Source organism: Amphibalanus amphitrite, unplaced genomic scaffold (assembly GCF_019059575.1).
Source record: "Amphibalanus amphitrite isolate SeventyFive unplaced genomic scaffold, NRLGWU_Aamphi_draft 000894F_arrow, whole genome shotgun sequence".
Taxonomy (NCBI): Eukaryota; Metazoa; Arthropoda; class Thecostraca; order Balanomorpha; family Balanidae; genus Amphibalanus; species Amphibalanus amphitrite.
This window is the reverse complement of record NW_024882388.1, coordinates 64,555-81,263: the sequence shown is the minus strand read 5'-3', so window position 1 is coordinate 81,263 and position 16,709 is coordinate 64,555. Positions and strand designations below refer to the sequence as shown.

The 16,709-nt window shown below is 53.0% G+C and overlaps 1 protein-coding gene across 1 annotated transcript; it reads left to right on the top strand.

The window, feature by feature from the left end:
* Positions 1-654: 654 nt before the first annotated feature.
* LOC122367760 (dual oxidase 2-like) lies at positions 655-16,393 on the top strand. The gene is made up of 31 exons (XM_043341136.1): positions 655-792; positions 1,309-1,495; positions 1,768-1,956; positions 2,511-2,672; positions 2,836-3,020; positions 3,317-3,566; positions 3,909-4,025; positions 4,409-4,519; positions 4,823-5,028; positions 5,492-5,588; positions 5,840-6,012; positions 6,476-6,651; positions 6,888-7,009; positions 7,275-7,505; positions 7,899-8,012; positions 8,581-8,777; positions 9,258-9,443; positions 9,620-9,760; positions 10,036-10,211; positions 10,537-10,712; positions 10,978-11,059; positions 11,512-11,723; positions 12,030-12,260; positions 12,559-12,652; positions 12,908-13,118; positions 13,383-13,503; positions 13,774-14,003; positions 14,296-14,454; positions 14,664-14,819; positions 15,069-15,197; positions 15,658-16,393. The coding sequence occupies exons 2-31, from the start codon at positions 1,390-1,392 to the stop codon at positions 15,778-15,780; spliced, it is 4,863 nt and encodes a 1,620-aa protein (XP_043197071.1). The 5' UTR covers positions 655-792; positions 1,309-1,389; the 3' UTR covers positions 15,781-16,393.
* The last annotated feature ends 316 nt before the right edge of the window (positions 16,394-16,709 follow it).

Sequence of the window (16,709 nt, the reverse complement as noted above, 5' to 3'; positions counted from 1 at the left end):
GACTAACGCCTGAGGGCCCGAGTCACGTGACGGCTCAGAAAACAGCAAGGTAACGGCGGGCGGTCCACTGAAGAATCCTCTGCATGCCTAAACAGGTGACATTTTACGCTCTTAGCTTTCATTTCTATTCGCGAAATCTAGTGTGTAGATTGCATTATTGATATTTGATTCGGAATATAGACGCGAATTAAATTGAATGTCGCGTAGTTATAACCTGGCTATTGAGCATGGCGCATTGAAGTGGCTTCCTCTTCGTATTTGTGCTGTGTGACTGTGTCTAGCGTGGATAGGTTGTAACTGACAGGCAAAATGAGCCCTTCGATGACTGAGTCGTCTTAGTTATGGAATGGCCAATGTCCATGACTGACTGTCCATGACTGTCCATGACTTGCGGGGGTGTAGTATGTGAGATGGATTTGGCCGTCACTGTCACTGTCACTAGCTGTGACGGACCTGCCCCGTGGCAGCTGTGAGATGTCTGCTGGCCGGCCGGCTATAGGTACTGGGGACAGTATGGGCCGTCCTGGACCGTCCTGTCAGTCCCAAACCGAGCGCGTCCACCGGACGCCGGCCGCCTATCTGCCGGACGTGCAGTCTCGGCTCTGCGGCGGCGGTCAGCCCCGCAGTTTCCCGGGGGACGGGCGGGGTCAGGCGCGCCTATCGGCCGGTCACATCCTGCACGGTCGGAGCGAGAGTGCAGGGTCCGGAGCCGTCACTGGCTGACCGGGAGACGCCGAGCCTGCCGCGCCCCCGTCTCCGCCGCTGTCCGCCGCCGCTGGCTGCGAGCTGCAGGTGAGGTAACCTTTCAGACGCGACAAACCGTCTGTTTCAGCTGTCGGACCGTTCTCTCACAGTAATATGACTGTGTTCTCACAGTAAATGACCGTTCTCTCGCAGTAATCTGACCGTGTTCTCGCAGTAATCTGACCGTGCCCTCAGTTATCTGATCATGCGCTCACAGTAAACTAACCGTGTCCTCACAGCAATCTAACCGTATCCTCACAGAAATCTGACCGTGCGCTCACAAAAATCTGTGTTTTCGCAATGATCTGATCGTTTCTCCACAATAATAAAACCGCCCGCTCACAATTATCTGACCGTGCACTCCCAGTTATCTGACCGTTCTCTCGCAATAATCTGACCGTCTGGTCATAGTTATCTGACCGTATTCTCAGTTCTCACGGTAATCTGACCTTACCCTCGGTTTTCTGACCGTGTCGTCAGCTTTCTGACCGTGTCCTCACAGTATTCTGACCGTGTCCTTACAGTATGCTGACCGTGTTCTAACAGCTACCGTGCCCTCCTCAGGCCGAATCTGACGGACTCCGTGCCATTTTACGCTTCTCTCTGGGAGTGTGTGTCCAGACCTGAGGGTCCAACGGGACAGCGATGTCCGGACAGTCCCACGGGACGGCGCTGTCCGGTCGGACAGGAGCGCGGTGGGCCGCTCTGCTGGTGCTGTTAGTCACCGTGGGGACATCCACTGCTCAAAGAGGTTAGTTCGGCTGTCTGAGGGAGATTCTCAAGGAATCTGTTGTCTTCTGCCATAAAATGCTGGGATGTTTAGAAGATAAACGAAATAGACGCATAGAGACGGATAGAGATAAGGAGATCGAACGTGTCTAGAAAAGTGTATCGCATGTAGATGTAGGTATCCCAACTACCCAGTGTGGTGTATATTATCGAATAAGCGTGTCTTATGCCATGGCAGGTGTCGTAGACTCGTATGTGCCGTCTGACGTGTCCGTCTGTCTGCACCTCCTTCAGCCAGCAAGCCGACCAGCTCCCAGTGGGTGACCGGCCCGAGCCGGGACAACAAACTCGGCCTGCTGCGCTGGCTGCTGGACGGCTGCGAGGGCGGCGATGACTGCCAGCCGCAGCCGTACCGCCACGTCGAGTACGAGGGGTACGACGGCTGGTACAATAACTTCGCCCACCCGCAGCTGGGAGCCTCCGGTGAGTCCGCCTGCTCCCGATCTGCCGGCCAGAGTGGCAGTGGAGAGGCCTCTGACTCGATCGGTCTGGAGACTGATTCGCCACCAGGGCAGGGTATTGTGATCAGTCTGCGGAGTCTATGAGTTTTCAGTGACTCCAACTCTGACTCCGACTCCGGCTTAAAAAACAACTCCGACTCTGACTCTGACTCAGGGCAGAACTATCGACTCTGACCGCCCTTAACTCCGACTCCGACTCCGCAGCCCTGCCATGGGTCTGCAGAATCGATGGATTTTCGGTGACTCCGGCTCCGACTTCGGCTCAGGTTTCCAAAGTCGACTCCGATTCCGGTCAGAACTGTCGTCTCCGAACAAATCCGACCGATTCTGACTCCGATTCCGACTCCGCAGCCCTGCTTGTGATCCACCCCGCGTCTGGCGGTGCTATCCAGTGACCCAGCGCCACGTTTGGCGATTCTGCCCCCTAACATAGCCCGGTGCTTCCGGCCGTCCAGTGACTCAGCCCGCGTCCTCCGCTGCAGCTCTGTGACTCAACAATCTGTTTCCCCTCCGCAGAGATGCCGCTGTTGAGGAAGCTACCCCCGGCGTACGGCGACGGCACGTACGAACCATCCGGCGCACTGCGTCCCAACCCACTGAACATCTCTGAACAGCTCATGTCCGGGCCCAACGGCAACTTCTCAAAGACGGGCAAATCGGCGCTGCTCGTCTTTTTCGGTCAGTGGATAGTTCGGTTTAGAGGCACACTGGAGACCTTATATCGCTCATTCGCGTGTTGACGTGTGTATTTGTATTATGTGTGTGGAATGTGGATGTCTGTGGGTATGTGTGTCTGCGTCTGTGCATTGTGACGGAATCCCCTCGGATGCGCCGCTCCCAGGTCAGCAGGTGGTGGAGGAGATTCTGGACGCCCAGCGGCCCGGCTGTCCGCCCGAGTATTTCAACATCCCCATCCCGGAGGGCCACCGGTACCGGCGCGAGCCGGGCCACACCGAGCTGCCGTTCGTGCGCTCCCGGTACGACATGGCCAACTCGGGCTTCTCGCCCAACGCGCCGCGACAACAGGTGGGAATTGAACACACAACAACAACAACAACAACAACAACAACAACAACACGTACACGCACACACACGGTCACACTGCTGGAGATAGGTGTTAGGTAACTAGTTAATAAAGCCCGATCAGCTGTGCCTGTCGTGTTTAGTGTTAGTAGAACCGGCAGAAGTCAGCAGCGTGGTAGCGAAATAGTCTGCAGTGTACGCTGCCCCATCCCGGTCAGTGTCCGCTGACTGTGTCTGCTGACAGTGTCCGCTGAGTGTCCGCTGAGTGTCTGCTGACCCGTCCCGGTCCGTGTCGGCAGCTGAACGAGATCACGCCGTGGCTGGACGGCGGCCTGACGTACGGCACCACCAAGGCGTGGGCGGACGTGCTGCGCTCGTTCGCCAACGGCACGCAGGCGCCGGACGGCCTGCTGGCCTGGAGTGACGAGCCGTACCGCGGCTTCCCGGAGCGGAACGCCGTGCGCCTGCCGCTGGCCAACCCGCCGCCGCCCACCCAGCACCAACAGTTCACGGCGCGACACCGCACCGCGCCCGTCAACCGCTTCTGGAGTGAGTGCCGAGTGCCGAGTGCCTCTGACTGCTGAGTTCTGAGTGCCTCTGGTCCCCGCGGAGACACTCCCAATCGGGGCACACGGCTCCGTCCGCACTGACGGCCCGGGACGACTGGCGTCTGCCAACGACGCGACTCCCCCTGTACTTACGGTGACGGATTCGTAGGATGCCATTACACCCATTGGTGAGACGATATGTGCTGACGCCTGACACTTGACAATGCATGGCTAAATTATGCGCTGTCAAAGTACCCTATTCGTATGACAGGCGCCGTCTTAACAGTGTACCTGATTGAAGGGAGACTCTCTGATGGGACTCTGACGTTGCGTCTGATTTCAGTGCTGGGTAACCCGCGCGGCAACGAGAACCCCTTCCTTCTGACGTTCGGAGTGATGTGGTACCGGTGGCACAACCACGTGGCCGGGTACCTGGCCAGCCAACACCCCGACTGGTCCGGTAAGCAACGCCAATCCCAGGGCTCCGATCCAGCCAGGACACCATTCGAGTCGACTGATACGAAAAAGTTATCAGCTGGTAAACGTTACTTTTAAACTTAAATAAAACGTTACTTTAAACTTAACATTTAAAAGTACAAACTTTTGTTACGGATTTATACGAACTTTTTTATAAGTACTGTCATGTGTAATTTAGAAAATGTAGATATAATGTAATGCCGTTTCACTTATAATGTCAAGCTCAATGGCCGTTTGTTGACTTAATTTGTAGAATGGACTCAATGGCATAGGTACCTAACTCCGTTTAGACAAGCGGCTGCTGACAAGCTAGCGAAGTGCCGGCCTAGCGCGGCCTTTTTACCGTTCATTTGTGTCATATTTCAGGCGAGCGCGTGTTCAACGAGGCGCGTAAGTGGGTGATCGCGACCCACCAACACATCGTGGTGAACGAGTGGCTGCCGAGCTGGCTGGGCGCGCCCCTCGACACGTACAGAGGTATGTCGTCGGCCTCCTATCCTTTTGTTATGAGGCGTGGAGTGACCGACTCTTTTGCCCGAATGTAGACGGTGCGCGCAGTGCAGAATGCAGATGTCCTTATCAAAGTGAGAAAACGTCACGAGTAAACCATTAGATTTTCACGATGCCTGGTGAATATTTGTGTCAAAGCAAGGGATTGTTAAGCTTTCTAAATCTAAATTCATTTAATATGCTTGATAGGTAACCGCTTTTTTGCAGCTACCAAAACTCTGTGACTTCCGAAATCACACATGTGTTTCTTACTGTGCCGCTCTTTTGCAGGCTACGACGACTCTGTGGACCCTCAGATCACGCACGTGTTCCAGTCGGCCGCCATGAGGTTCGGCCACACCCTGGTGACCTCCGGCGTCTACCTGAGGAACTTCAGCCGCGAGGGATGCCTGACCGAGGGGTTCGGCTTTCTCACCGGCACCGACCGACACCGGATAAGCGGCGTGCGCACGTGCAACTCCTTCTGGAGGCCGCAGGTGCGTATGTATGCATGTATGTATGTATGTATGTATGTATGTATGTATGTATGACTATGCATGTATGACTATGTATGTATTGACATCAAAAGTCTCCCACATATAGCGTGGCGATTACGGCTTCATTCTACGGTATACGGATGCAGAGGATACACGGACATATTTTGTCCGTGGCAAATCCGTGGAACGACAGGTGCTATAAGTGGGCACCGATCCTTCTCGAGCCAGCACCTCGCTGCTCTGAGCTTTAGGTGCTGCCGAAACTCCACGTGGTGGCTGGTCGCATTATGGTGTCAGGATGAAACATTGAATGCGATTTATGTACCTGCAGAGTACAGAGGCTGCTTTTTCATGTAGAAACGTCTTACTGACGATCCCCATGGGTTATAAGCGTATGAATCATGCGTCGCTCGTCACTCTGTTGAAGCGCTCAGTTATGAACGGATCCTGGCTGGTGTTTCAGGAGCCGCTGCGGGAACATGATGTGGACCGAATGCTCATGGGAATGGCGCTGCAGTCCACCGAGCGCGAGGACAACATCATCGTCAACGACCTCAGGGGTGAGGCCAACAGCTCGTATAGTTCGTCAAAACAGCCTCTGCTTATACGGCAAATTGTGGAAACGCAATCGATGTGTTGTTAGATAAATATCTAGCAATAATAAAGCTCGTTTCTGTAACGTGGGATGACTAGCCCGTCATATATCACGTGCTCTAGTGACGGGTTATCTCGATATGTGACATCTGCTGACGTATCCTCTGATGTGTTTTCTTCCAATGTGTCCTGACTTGACTCACTCTGCCGGTCGCAGGTGACGTGTTCGGTCCACTGGACTTTTCCCGCCGTGACCTGATGGCCGTGAACATTCAGCGGGGACGCGACCACGGTCTGCCCGACTACCTGACCGCGCGCCACGAGTTCGGACTGCCACCGGTCGACTTTGACAACTTCACCACCATCACCGGATCGGAGGTCGACCAGGAGGTCAGTCAGTGGCTGATGGAGTACCCAGTAAAGCTTCATTAATGAATGTCATTCATGAATTCATGCCTATAATTGTGCTGCGATAGCCGATAGAAATTGAGGTTGGTCGTATTGTAAGAGAAATGCACAGTAAATGCTACATAAGATTACAGTTATGTTAGTTTTGTTACAACTGTTATAAGTGTGCAAATGTTACAACTGATTGCGATGGAATAGTTGTTGGCTCCCATAGTGTGTGTGGAGGTCGGTGCAAGAAGTACAGATGGACTGTAGACTAGTAGAGTGCAGGTGTGTGTACGGATGTGAGCGTTATGATGTGTCTGAATCCAAGACGTCGGCCTCGGGTGTGACTGCGAGTGTCCTTTCCGTGCTGACTGTGATGATCATACGGCAGTGCCAACTCCGTGTCCACACGGGCTCCCTCTCCGCCCGGCTGTCTGACCGATTCTCTCGGCCCGCACAGGTGATCGACCGTCTGAGCGAGGTGTACAACAACTCCATGTCGAACGTGGACATTTGGGCGGGCGGCCTGCTGGAAACCTCGGACCGACCCGGCCAGCTCTTCTCGGCCATCATCCGTGACCAATTCACGCGCATCCGTAACGCCGACCGGTTCTGGTTCGAGAACAGACTGAACGGGTAAGCCACTGAAAACGGCTACGGTGAGTCGTAAGCGATGGACGGTTGAAGGGAAATAGCATGGGAAGCCGTCTGTTTGCTGTTCATTCTGTCCCGTTTGCTGTTTGAAAATTGAGAGCCTTGGCGCAGAATCAGGCCAGCACCGTTGTTTGCATCTATCAGCGATGGCCGATGTGTACTGTGTAGGTATCGTAAGTGCAATGGATGCAGAATTATATCCGGTTTTGTTGTTTCAGACGGTTTACCGACGAAGAGATTGAGCGGATCCGGCAGCTGACGATTTACGACATCATTATGTCTGTGACAGACATGGATCGAAACGATATCCAGTCGGATCCTTTCCGCGTTCTCATGGAAGGTGAGGTAGACCGTAGAATATAGCATAGAAGGACATAATCTGCGGCCTCTATTCTAAGGACACACCATGATTCATCGTTATTATTGCTGTCACGCGGTGCAAAATTTAGTATGCGACTATTTAGGAAGTTCAGTGACAAGTTGTATCTTTAAAGCAGCCTTTTGTCATAACTTTGCCATTCTCCTGTTCTATGATCTTACAGCGTTTGGCCAAGAGCACGCTGTACATAAATGAGTTGAAAATGACATTTCATTTCCATCTCCAGGCAACGAGGACCTATCGGACAGCTGCCAACAAGCGCTGGAGGACAGGATGCAGAATGCCACGTGTCGTAGGGCGTCCTCCACCATTCCGTGTCGGTTCCTGTACCCGCTGGGCTCCTTCTCGGAGAATGTGGAGATCGAGGAGTGCTCCCCGGCGCGCACCTACGACTACTTCTCCGGCAGCGAGGCCTCGTTCGCGCTTACCTTCCTCGCCGCTTTCCTCGCCGTGTGTGGTAAGTGGGCAGCAAATACATGTCTGCGGTAGAATTGAAGGTCATGATAGACAACTAAATATCAAATTCCATGCCATAAATGTACGTTTGTGTCTATGTATGGTTGTATGTATATATGTAACTTTGGATCTATGTGTGCATGCATGCATGCATGCATGCATGCATGTGTGTTTGTATGTACGTTTGTATGTATATATGTGTATGTATGTAATGTGTATGTATGTATGCATGTGTGTGCATATGTATTGCCATCAAGAGCATTCACACGCGGCCTTACGATTACAGTTCATTCCCCAACGTTTGATGGATGCCGGAGAGGACCTCATAGTGCGCTGATAATCAGTACCTAAATCCTATCGTAACTTCATATCGTGGCTGGGTGCTCCTTCCCAGGACTGGTCGGACTTCTGATCATGCTGGCTCGCAGACGACAGAGGCAGAACATGCCCAGCCGCGCCGCAAAGTCGGAGGTGGTGAAAAATGTCGGCCAGGGCATCGCCGTCACCGGTAAGGTGCTCTCCTGGAGTGTCCGTGCCTTCCTATCACCGGTATATGTGTATAATGTTGATTCGCTATAATCATCAAAGTGTGTGTGATTTATATGTATTTAAAACATCGATACGCTATCACAAAATCTGTGCGTGATATTGCTTGTTTTGTTGGGTTAGGCCCTTTCGGTCTGACAAGACCATTTCAAAGCCGGAAGGATGCTAGGAATTACGGGAAGACATTGGTCTGGACAGGCAACCTAGTGAGTCACCGGGGCTGAGCCCGTCCCATAGGACAGGCCGACCAGCTCCCCAAGTACTCACTGCACCCGGCTACGGGTGTGCTCCCCTGGGAGCAGCGGTGCCGCTCGAAGGGAGCAGCCCGCATGAGATAAAGTTGCCTGTCCAGAGCCCTGATCATGGTTGCAGAGTGGAGGAGAAGGATGTGAATTTCCTGAGGATGGAAACGACGGACGGGTATAATATCACAAAATACGTTTGTGATGTCTTATGAGTTACCGATACTCGAAAGTGTAGTGAATATAAATAGCTCTAATTTTGACAAACCGCGCGTTGTGTCTCTCCAGCTCAGGAGCGGGTGTCTGCCAACAACCTGCGCTCGGTGGTGGTGCGGCTGGACAAGACGCGCCGCTCCATCGAGATCCGTACCATGAAGGGCTCGCTGCTGCGCTCTGTGGAGCTGCGGCACATGGCCGAGCTGGACGTCATCCTGCCGACAGATGGCAGCACCGTCATCATCAAGGTGCCCCGCGAGTACGACCTGGTGAGTCGGAGACCACCCCGCTTCCCCTCTGGCACTGGGGTCAGACCGTGGAACAGAGACCCACGAGTACGACCTGGTGGGTCGGAGACGGCCCCGCCACCCCTCGGCTGTCTTATGGGGGTCAGGTGATGGGACAGAGGCGCACGAGTACGACCTGGTGAGTAGGAAGCGACCACAGTCACCTCTATCATCGGGGTCAGGTAATGGGAGGGGACAGAGGCCCGTGCTGTGAGGAAGCCGGGCTGGCTATGAGCCAGAGCTCAACGATTGAGGAAGGGAGAGTAGCAAATGAAAATGCTTAGCTCTGTAGGCATTAACGGTGCGTGGCAAGAGTGTCTAAAATGCCTCTCCCCTCTCCCCAATTGCATCGTGCAGGGTTACGGAGCATTAAAAATTCTGTAGCTTTGGTTCTTTGGCAGCCGAATTGTCATCAGTCCCCGACAATGAATTAATATATTGCTGTGTACTGGGCATTTTCAGGTACTGGAGCTGGGCGGCCACTTTCTGAGGGACCAGTTCATGGGCTCACTGAACGGCTTCCTCTCCGAGTGCGGCATCCAGAAGAACGAGGTGACTGCCAAGCTGAAGCCGGCGCTGGAGCAGGTGGTCACCCAGGAGCACCGACAGCGCAACCTGGAGCGATTCTTCCGAGTGGTGTTCGCACAGGTGAGAGCCCAAACTCTGGTCGGTGGCGTGCTGTGTTGTCCAGTTTTGGATGCGCGGATTTACCGGAGTGAGCTTCTATGCCTCTCCGATAACGAATGCAAACGACTAACGAGCTTCATTCTAAGCAACCGTATCCTTTTGCTGCACATCACAACGTGTGTTATGACTACCGACAGGCGTTCAACATAAAGCTGAGCAAGGAGGAGGTGCTGAACGTGAGCTCGGAGAGCGCGCGCGAGGTGGTGCACATGGAGCTGACGCTAGCAGAGTTCGCTGACGCGCTCAGCATGTCCAGCTCGTCCAGCTTCGTCACCAAGGTACGCACTTCAGACATCACCGCAGTTCATCCACATTGAGCTGGGCTGCTAGGTGACATGTTTCGTCCGAAGCTAAATGTTCCATTCCCGTGTCATGCTAGGATTTGGAATAAGCTGCTTTTTCTGACGCAAGTGAATCCAATGATAAAATCACCGAATGAGCTGTCGCTCATTTGTTTCCGTATAGCATCTCGTTCGCGCTGACTGTCTCCCTCCCGTCTCCTTTACCTTGTCTTCCTCACTCGCCACTAACCTGTTCGTCCCCCAACCCTCAGATGTTCGCCGTCGTGGACATGGACAAGAATGGCTACATCTCTTTCCGCGAGTTCCTGAACATGATGGTCGTGTTCGCCAAGGGAACTGCAGAGGACAAGGTGAAGCTGATGTTCGACATGTACGACATCGATCAAGTTGGCAAACTGAGTCGCAAAGACTTCAGCGATATGATTCGGTAAGCTTTCAGTGGCGTTGTTTATGATGCCCCTTTTATAACAAGTACGAACATATGTACTTGTAAATAGCTTTCGGTTTATTGGACGGTGCGGCTTTTTTCCAAGTCTTACGCGCTGCCAACAGCGTAATTTTCACGATACAGAGTGCATGAATCAATATACCCGATCCAGGAGGCACCAGTTGAACTTACTTAAGGTGCACACGGCGCCATGGCTAGTGTTCCGTGTACCCCACACCGTGGTCACAGGCGCCCGCCAGTCTCCCCGCCTGCCCGGGCGACTCTCAGTGTCGGTGGCACTGACAGCACCCTCCGCCCTCCCCAGATCGCTGCTGGAGCTCTCCAGTGCCTCGCTGGACTCGACCAACCTGGACGAGGTGGTGAATACCATGTTCAGCTCGGGCGGGCTCAGCGACAAAGACGAGATCACGGCGGACGAGTTCCTGCGGCTGTTCGCTCAGCACCAGGAGGCGCTCGGATACGCCCAGCTGCAGGTGGCAGGTACGTGACTGTGCAATGACATTCGTGCAACGAGCGGATAGATATGTTTTATGCGTGCTGTCCAAGCCTGAAAGCCTGAAACTTTAAACATCATAGCTAAAAACGACTTGGTAAGTGTCAAGCGCATAACATATGTGATAGCCACGATGCCAAAAGGTGTCAAATTTCTTGTCCTTGCCCGGCGACAAATTTCGCTCCCGGTGTAACCAATGACCAGCTGTTTGTCTGTGCCGTCTGTAACTGCCGCCTCGTTGACGTCTTACAGGAGCATCGATGCCCCTGCCGTCCAAGGACAAGCGCAAGTCTGGCTTCGCTCGAACCCGTGACACCGTCCTCTCCATCTACAGGTGAGTGGTTGTTTTGTTTTATTTTAGTCGTTTTAGGCTATTTCCGCATTACAAGATATTTGCAGCATTATGTTGATCCGGTTGAGACATTGGGCAGATGCCAGAAGCGGTCAGCGGTTTAGCGTTTCCGAAGGACTGGCCATTGGCCAACCAGTCGCGTTAGCGGTTAGCCGGGGTAAGGTTCCTACACTTCCACCCCAGTAACCGGTGGCCGTCTATCTAAAACACGATGCAGACTGTTCAAGGAAGAAAATGCATAGATGGATCCTGAAGAATAAAAATGATATACCATAATTTTTCTTTTTGACGTTCTCGAGAATTCGAGCTATCTTTTGAACTTGGCCCACGCATGCGGCTTATTTCCTGATGCACAAAAGTTTAAAAGCCACTGTGATTAACGGCCATGTTGTGAATGCATTGCAATTACACTTTGCTTGTGTGTCACCCGCCAGTGACCTGGACAGCGGCGAGGGCGCCGCGCCGACCTCTCCCGATGAGCCGGAGGCAGAGATCGCCGTCATTGAGAACCAGGGCGAGCCCAGCAGGCAGCAGGCGAGTGGGGCCGGCCGGCTAGCCCGCTGGATGGAGATTCACCGGCTGACCGTCTTCTGGAGCACCCTGTACACGCTGGTCCTGCTGGGCATTTTCGCCGAACGAGCCTACTGTGAGTGTACCATAGTAACGTTTGGCGGCTTGCACATCTCATGTGTTTGAGTACAGTGGAAATGAATGAATGATAAAGTTATATATATGCCAAGAAGCTACTTTAGGAGCTACTTTGTAATAGACGTTACCTTGTGTCCGATACGTCAGTCGACAGTCGGGCAGAGAAGTCGCTCGGGTGTATTTAAATCCCACGAGCAGAACCTACATAATATTGAAGATATTCTCAATGATTGCTAGAGTAGTGTGCTGAATTTGCGTGCTGGGGGACGAAGATGTTGTAAGTCGCGTCCCCCTGCCCGTCCAGACTACTCTGTGGAGCGGGAGCACGCCGGTCTGCGCCGGATCGCCGGCTACGGCGTGACGGTGACGCGCGGCGCCGCCTCCGCCATGATGTTCACCTACTCGACCCTGCTGGTGACCATGTGCCGCAACACCATCACCTTCTGCCGCGAGACCTTCCTGCACCGCTTCATACCCTTCGACTCGGCCATCTTCCTGCACAAGTACATCGCCGCCTGGGCGCTCTTCTTCTCACGTGAGTGCGTTCTTTGGTGTGGTGTAGTGGCGGGCGACTGTCCTGGGAGGCAGAAGGAAAGAGAGGAAGAGAGGGATAGGAGAAAGATGTATCCCAGTAATGTGAAGTTGAGGCCTATATAAGGGCTCATGCGAAATGTGTTCCCGCGTGCTTTGATGTGTTATCCTTTTATTTTTAAAGCTTGAAGCTGGTAACTCTAATTTCGTCTGCCGAAGAAGGCATTCGAAAGCTACCATTAGGTATATAAACGTTACTGGTGTGAAATAATTATTTTCTATCTCATTTCGTCTGTTTCCAGTGGTGCACACGGTTGGCCACGGCATCAACTTCTACCACATCTCGACTCAGGCTCCCGGAGACCTCACATGCCTCTTCCGCGACTACTTCAGATCGTGAGATAAACAGCGAGCCGTGGGCGTGACCGATGTAACCAAATGCGTGCATAAAAGTGCACGACTTTGTAATTCGCAAATCGCGAGGCTGTTTGGAATAAACCTTTATTTCGGAAGTCTTTCAAGAATCGAGTGTTACGTACGTTACTTGCAGTGTCCGGCTCGCCGTCGGGCCTGGCGCAGCGTATGGTACGGGTGTTGGCTACCGTCGGCACCCAGTGCGCTAACAGGCCGTGTCGTCTCGTCGGTCGGCAGGACGGACGTGCTGCCCAAGTTCCACTACTGGTGCTGGGAGACCATCACCGGCTTCACCGGCGTGCTGCTGCTGCTCAACATGGCCGCCATCTACGTGTTCGCCGTGCAGTACGCCAGGAGGAACGTCTACAAGGGCTTCTGGGCGACGCACAACACGTACCCGTTCTTCTACATCCTCACGGTGCTGCACGGATCCGGCCGGCTGGTGCAGGTGAGACGGCTGAACAGCACTGCTGAGGGTGGTCTGCCGGTGAGCTAAAGGCACTCAGCGCTCATTGAATTAAGATTATCGTCTGCCGATGGGCTTCTGTACTGTTCGGCGCTCATAATAAGCTTATCTCAAATGTCTGGAATAACTGCTTGATGCTGTGCTGGAGAAAAAGGTGCGGTCAAAAAGAGCCACATTAACTCCCCACTGTGTTATATGCCGGTATCAATTTTAACCCGTTCGATCGGAACGTTGCGTGTTTTCCAGGAGCCTTTCTTCTACTACTTCTTCCTGGGTCCGTGTGTGCTGTTTGCGCTGGACCGACTCGTCACTGCCAGCAGGAAGAAGGTCGAGATCGCCGTCATCAACGCTGAGCTGCTGCCCTCAGGTATTGGCCGCTCCCGCAGTGGGCAATGATTGTACGTGGTTTTTAGTAACTCATCTGACCAAGTAACACTGCGCTCAAGGCTGAGCAGCTGCCGCCGCAACTGGCAGCGTGTAAAGGCGGAAAGTACACGTAAGTTTACACATTAAGTGCAAAACAACAGTGACGTTTATGATTAATATTGCGCATTGTTTAGACGAGACAGATGTTTCCGCTTTAACTATCCTTTTGAACACACGCTCGCAAGCTTATTACATGACCGTGTCTCTCTAGATGTGACTGCCATCCACATCAAGCGTCCGTCCAACTTTGAGTACAAGTCGGGCCAGTGGGTGCGTATCGCCTGCCCGGTACTCAGCAGCAGCGAGTTCCACCCGTTCACCCTGAGCTCGGCGCCGCACGAGAAGAACCTCAGTCTGCACATCCGCGCCGTCGGCCCGTGGACCCGCAACCTGCGCCGTGTCTACGACCCCACCGTCATCCGCGACCACGCGCTGCCCAAGGTACGATCGCAACTACAGACTTTAGATCATGTCCAAGATACCCATTTTGAAATTTAATTTCACTGCGCATCAGGGTGTTGTCAAGTTCCGTGTAGTGTTTGAACTGTTCGGGCTTTCTGCCGGCATTGCAAACTTTACCGATGATTCCGTTCGCTCTCCGTTGTATGTATCGTTCCGTAAGCATCAGAATCTTAGCTGGGCCTGATCGCTAGTCTTGTTCGCTGAGCCTAGGACCCTGAGCTGAGCCTGAGCCCGACCTTCGTCCGCTGAGCCGAGTGCGCCTCTCTCTCAGATCTACCTGGACGGTCCGTATGGCGAGGGACACCAGGACTGGTACCGGTTCGAGGTGTCGGTTCTGGTCGGAGGCGGTATCGGCATCACGCCGTTCGCCTCCATCCTCAAAGACATCGTCCGTCGGGCCAGCGCTCCGGCCGGCATCGCGTGCAAAAAGGTCAGCTTACCGATCTTCGTTGAAGGTAATCTCACCGATCTACACCTGAGTGTGGAAGGCGAGCATTAGTAACACGTAATCTTATCGCTGTTACCATTGAGATATCAGTTTTCGGGCTGTTTAAATTGATCTCATATGGGAAAGGTCATTATTGTTTTGTGAGCTTGTGTTGGCCAGTTTGTGTGTCTGACTGCTGTGTGCCCCTGCAGGTGTATTTCCTGTGGGTGACGCGCACTCAGAAACACTTTGAGTGGATGGTGGACATTATCCGAGACGTGGAGAGCAGCGACTCCAACCACCTCATGTCGACGCACATCTTCATCACCCAGTTCTACTCAAAGTTCGACCTCCGCACCATCATGCTCGTAAGTCGAATGGAGCTTAGAAGATTTCAGATGTAGATAACTTACGATGTTTTAGCAAGCATAAACGTCAAAAGATTGTCAACCGTTCCTAAAGCGTGCCTCAAAGCGGCAAATGCCGTTTGTTTTGCAGGTATTTCCAGGCGTCTTAGTGATTCACTCGACTAAGTTCATCACAATAGTTATTTTATATATTGTTTTCACGTGTCTCTAGCTAGCGATGTCAACTGCATGTAACTGTCCTCGTTTCAGTACATTTGTGAGCGGCACTTCCAGAAGATCAGTCGCCGCTCGCTGTTCACCGGCCTGCGCTCCATCACGCACTTTGGGCGGCCCAACCTGCCGTCTATATTCCGCTCCCTGCAGCGCGCTCACCCTCAGGTAAGGGGCACTAATGAACCGCGAACACGAGCGGGCTAATGTGGGTACATGGACAGCGCGCGCAAGCTCACGTGCACATAAAGGGTGCGTTATACTCTGCGCTGAGGAAGGCAATAAAGCAAATGAGTACGCGACATGCACAGCGCACATGTAAAGGGTATGTACTTACATTATGTCCCGCACATGAGGGTGGCTTACGTGCATGCTGGGCTTGTATGTAATGGTGTTCTGTATCGTGCAACTCGGTGAACGAATTGGCGATATAGGACGCGCGGTTTTTATGACAACTGTGACTGTTGTTGATCGTTCAATCAGAGCGTTTGTTTCAGTTCAGTCGAACAGTCGACAGATGACACTTTAGCGCACAAGGCTGCGAGCGTGCGTGTCACGGGCGCGATGACCATCAGGAAGTTGATCTCTGATGTGTCCGCCGGTGACCTGTGATATCGATCACCCACAGGTGGGCAAATTCGGCGTGTTCTCGTGCGGCCCGGCGCCCATGACTCGTTCAGTGGAGGAAGCTGCCCAGGCCATGAACCGCGGCAGCGGCGCCACCTTCGAACACCACTTCGAGAACTTCTAGTGGGTGACACGATCACAAACGGGATGACGAAAAGGCAACAGCTCTCTGAGCACTGCCAGACGTCCCAGCCAGTGACATTGTCTTTCGGAGTCGAGACACTGATACTGCCGGCTGCTGGTCGACAGTCACGCTAGGCGGGGAGACCAAACTACCGAATGACTTGCTGGTATGCGTAAGCACGCTAGTATTGGGCATAGCACCTTGCTGTATGTTACGTGTGAACGTGCGCGTGCTTGAGCGTTTGCAAGATTTTATTATAGCGTCTCGTATGTGTTGAAGATGAACGCGAATGAGCTATTCACCTTTTTGACGCCTGTTACATATTCGTAGCTTGATACGAAATCCGACAACTTCGGAAGATGATTTCTACCGAGAGTAAGAACGTCAAACGGCGATCTGGAAAAGCAGCCCAGATGTAGCCGATTTGATGCTAGCCTTGTCAGCATTCCTACATCATGCATTGTATATTGCACCGTGCGCATTTTGCTATAGCTTGCTTTTCAGGCGTCTAGGACCTGGATGCACTTTGATGCAGACATGCATTTTCGAACGTTGCTCGGAAAATGGCAATCATCAGCGAGAGCTATTGCATCAATACATCAGTGACTGCCAACTGCTTGTGAATGTCTATAGTCAATTGGCAGCAAAGAGTGCACAATCGGTGCCAGAATTGTGCACATTTTTTCACGCCACGATTCCAGAAATAGCGCTGCGACAGTCACGTACCGCGCCGAACCGCGATCGGAGCGGATGCATCCACTTGCTGTTGATTTACGCACATCTACGCGGCGAGCATCCCTTGCCCAGCCAGCCCACGGCGGGGCGTAACATCCAGCTGTATGTCTGCTACATTACATATCACTTCTCTACAAATAATGTGCACGTCTTTAATTGTTCTCTCACATTAGCTTCCACGTGATATGACACTT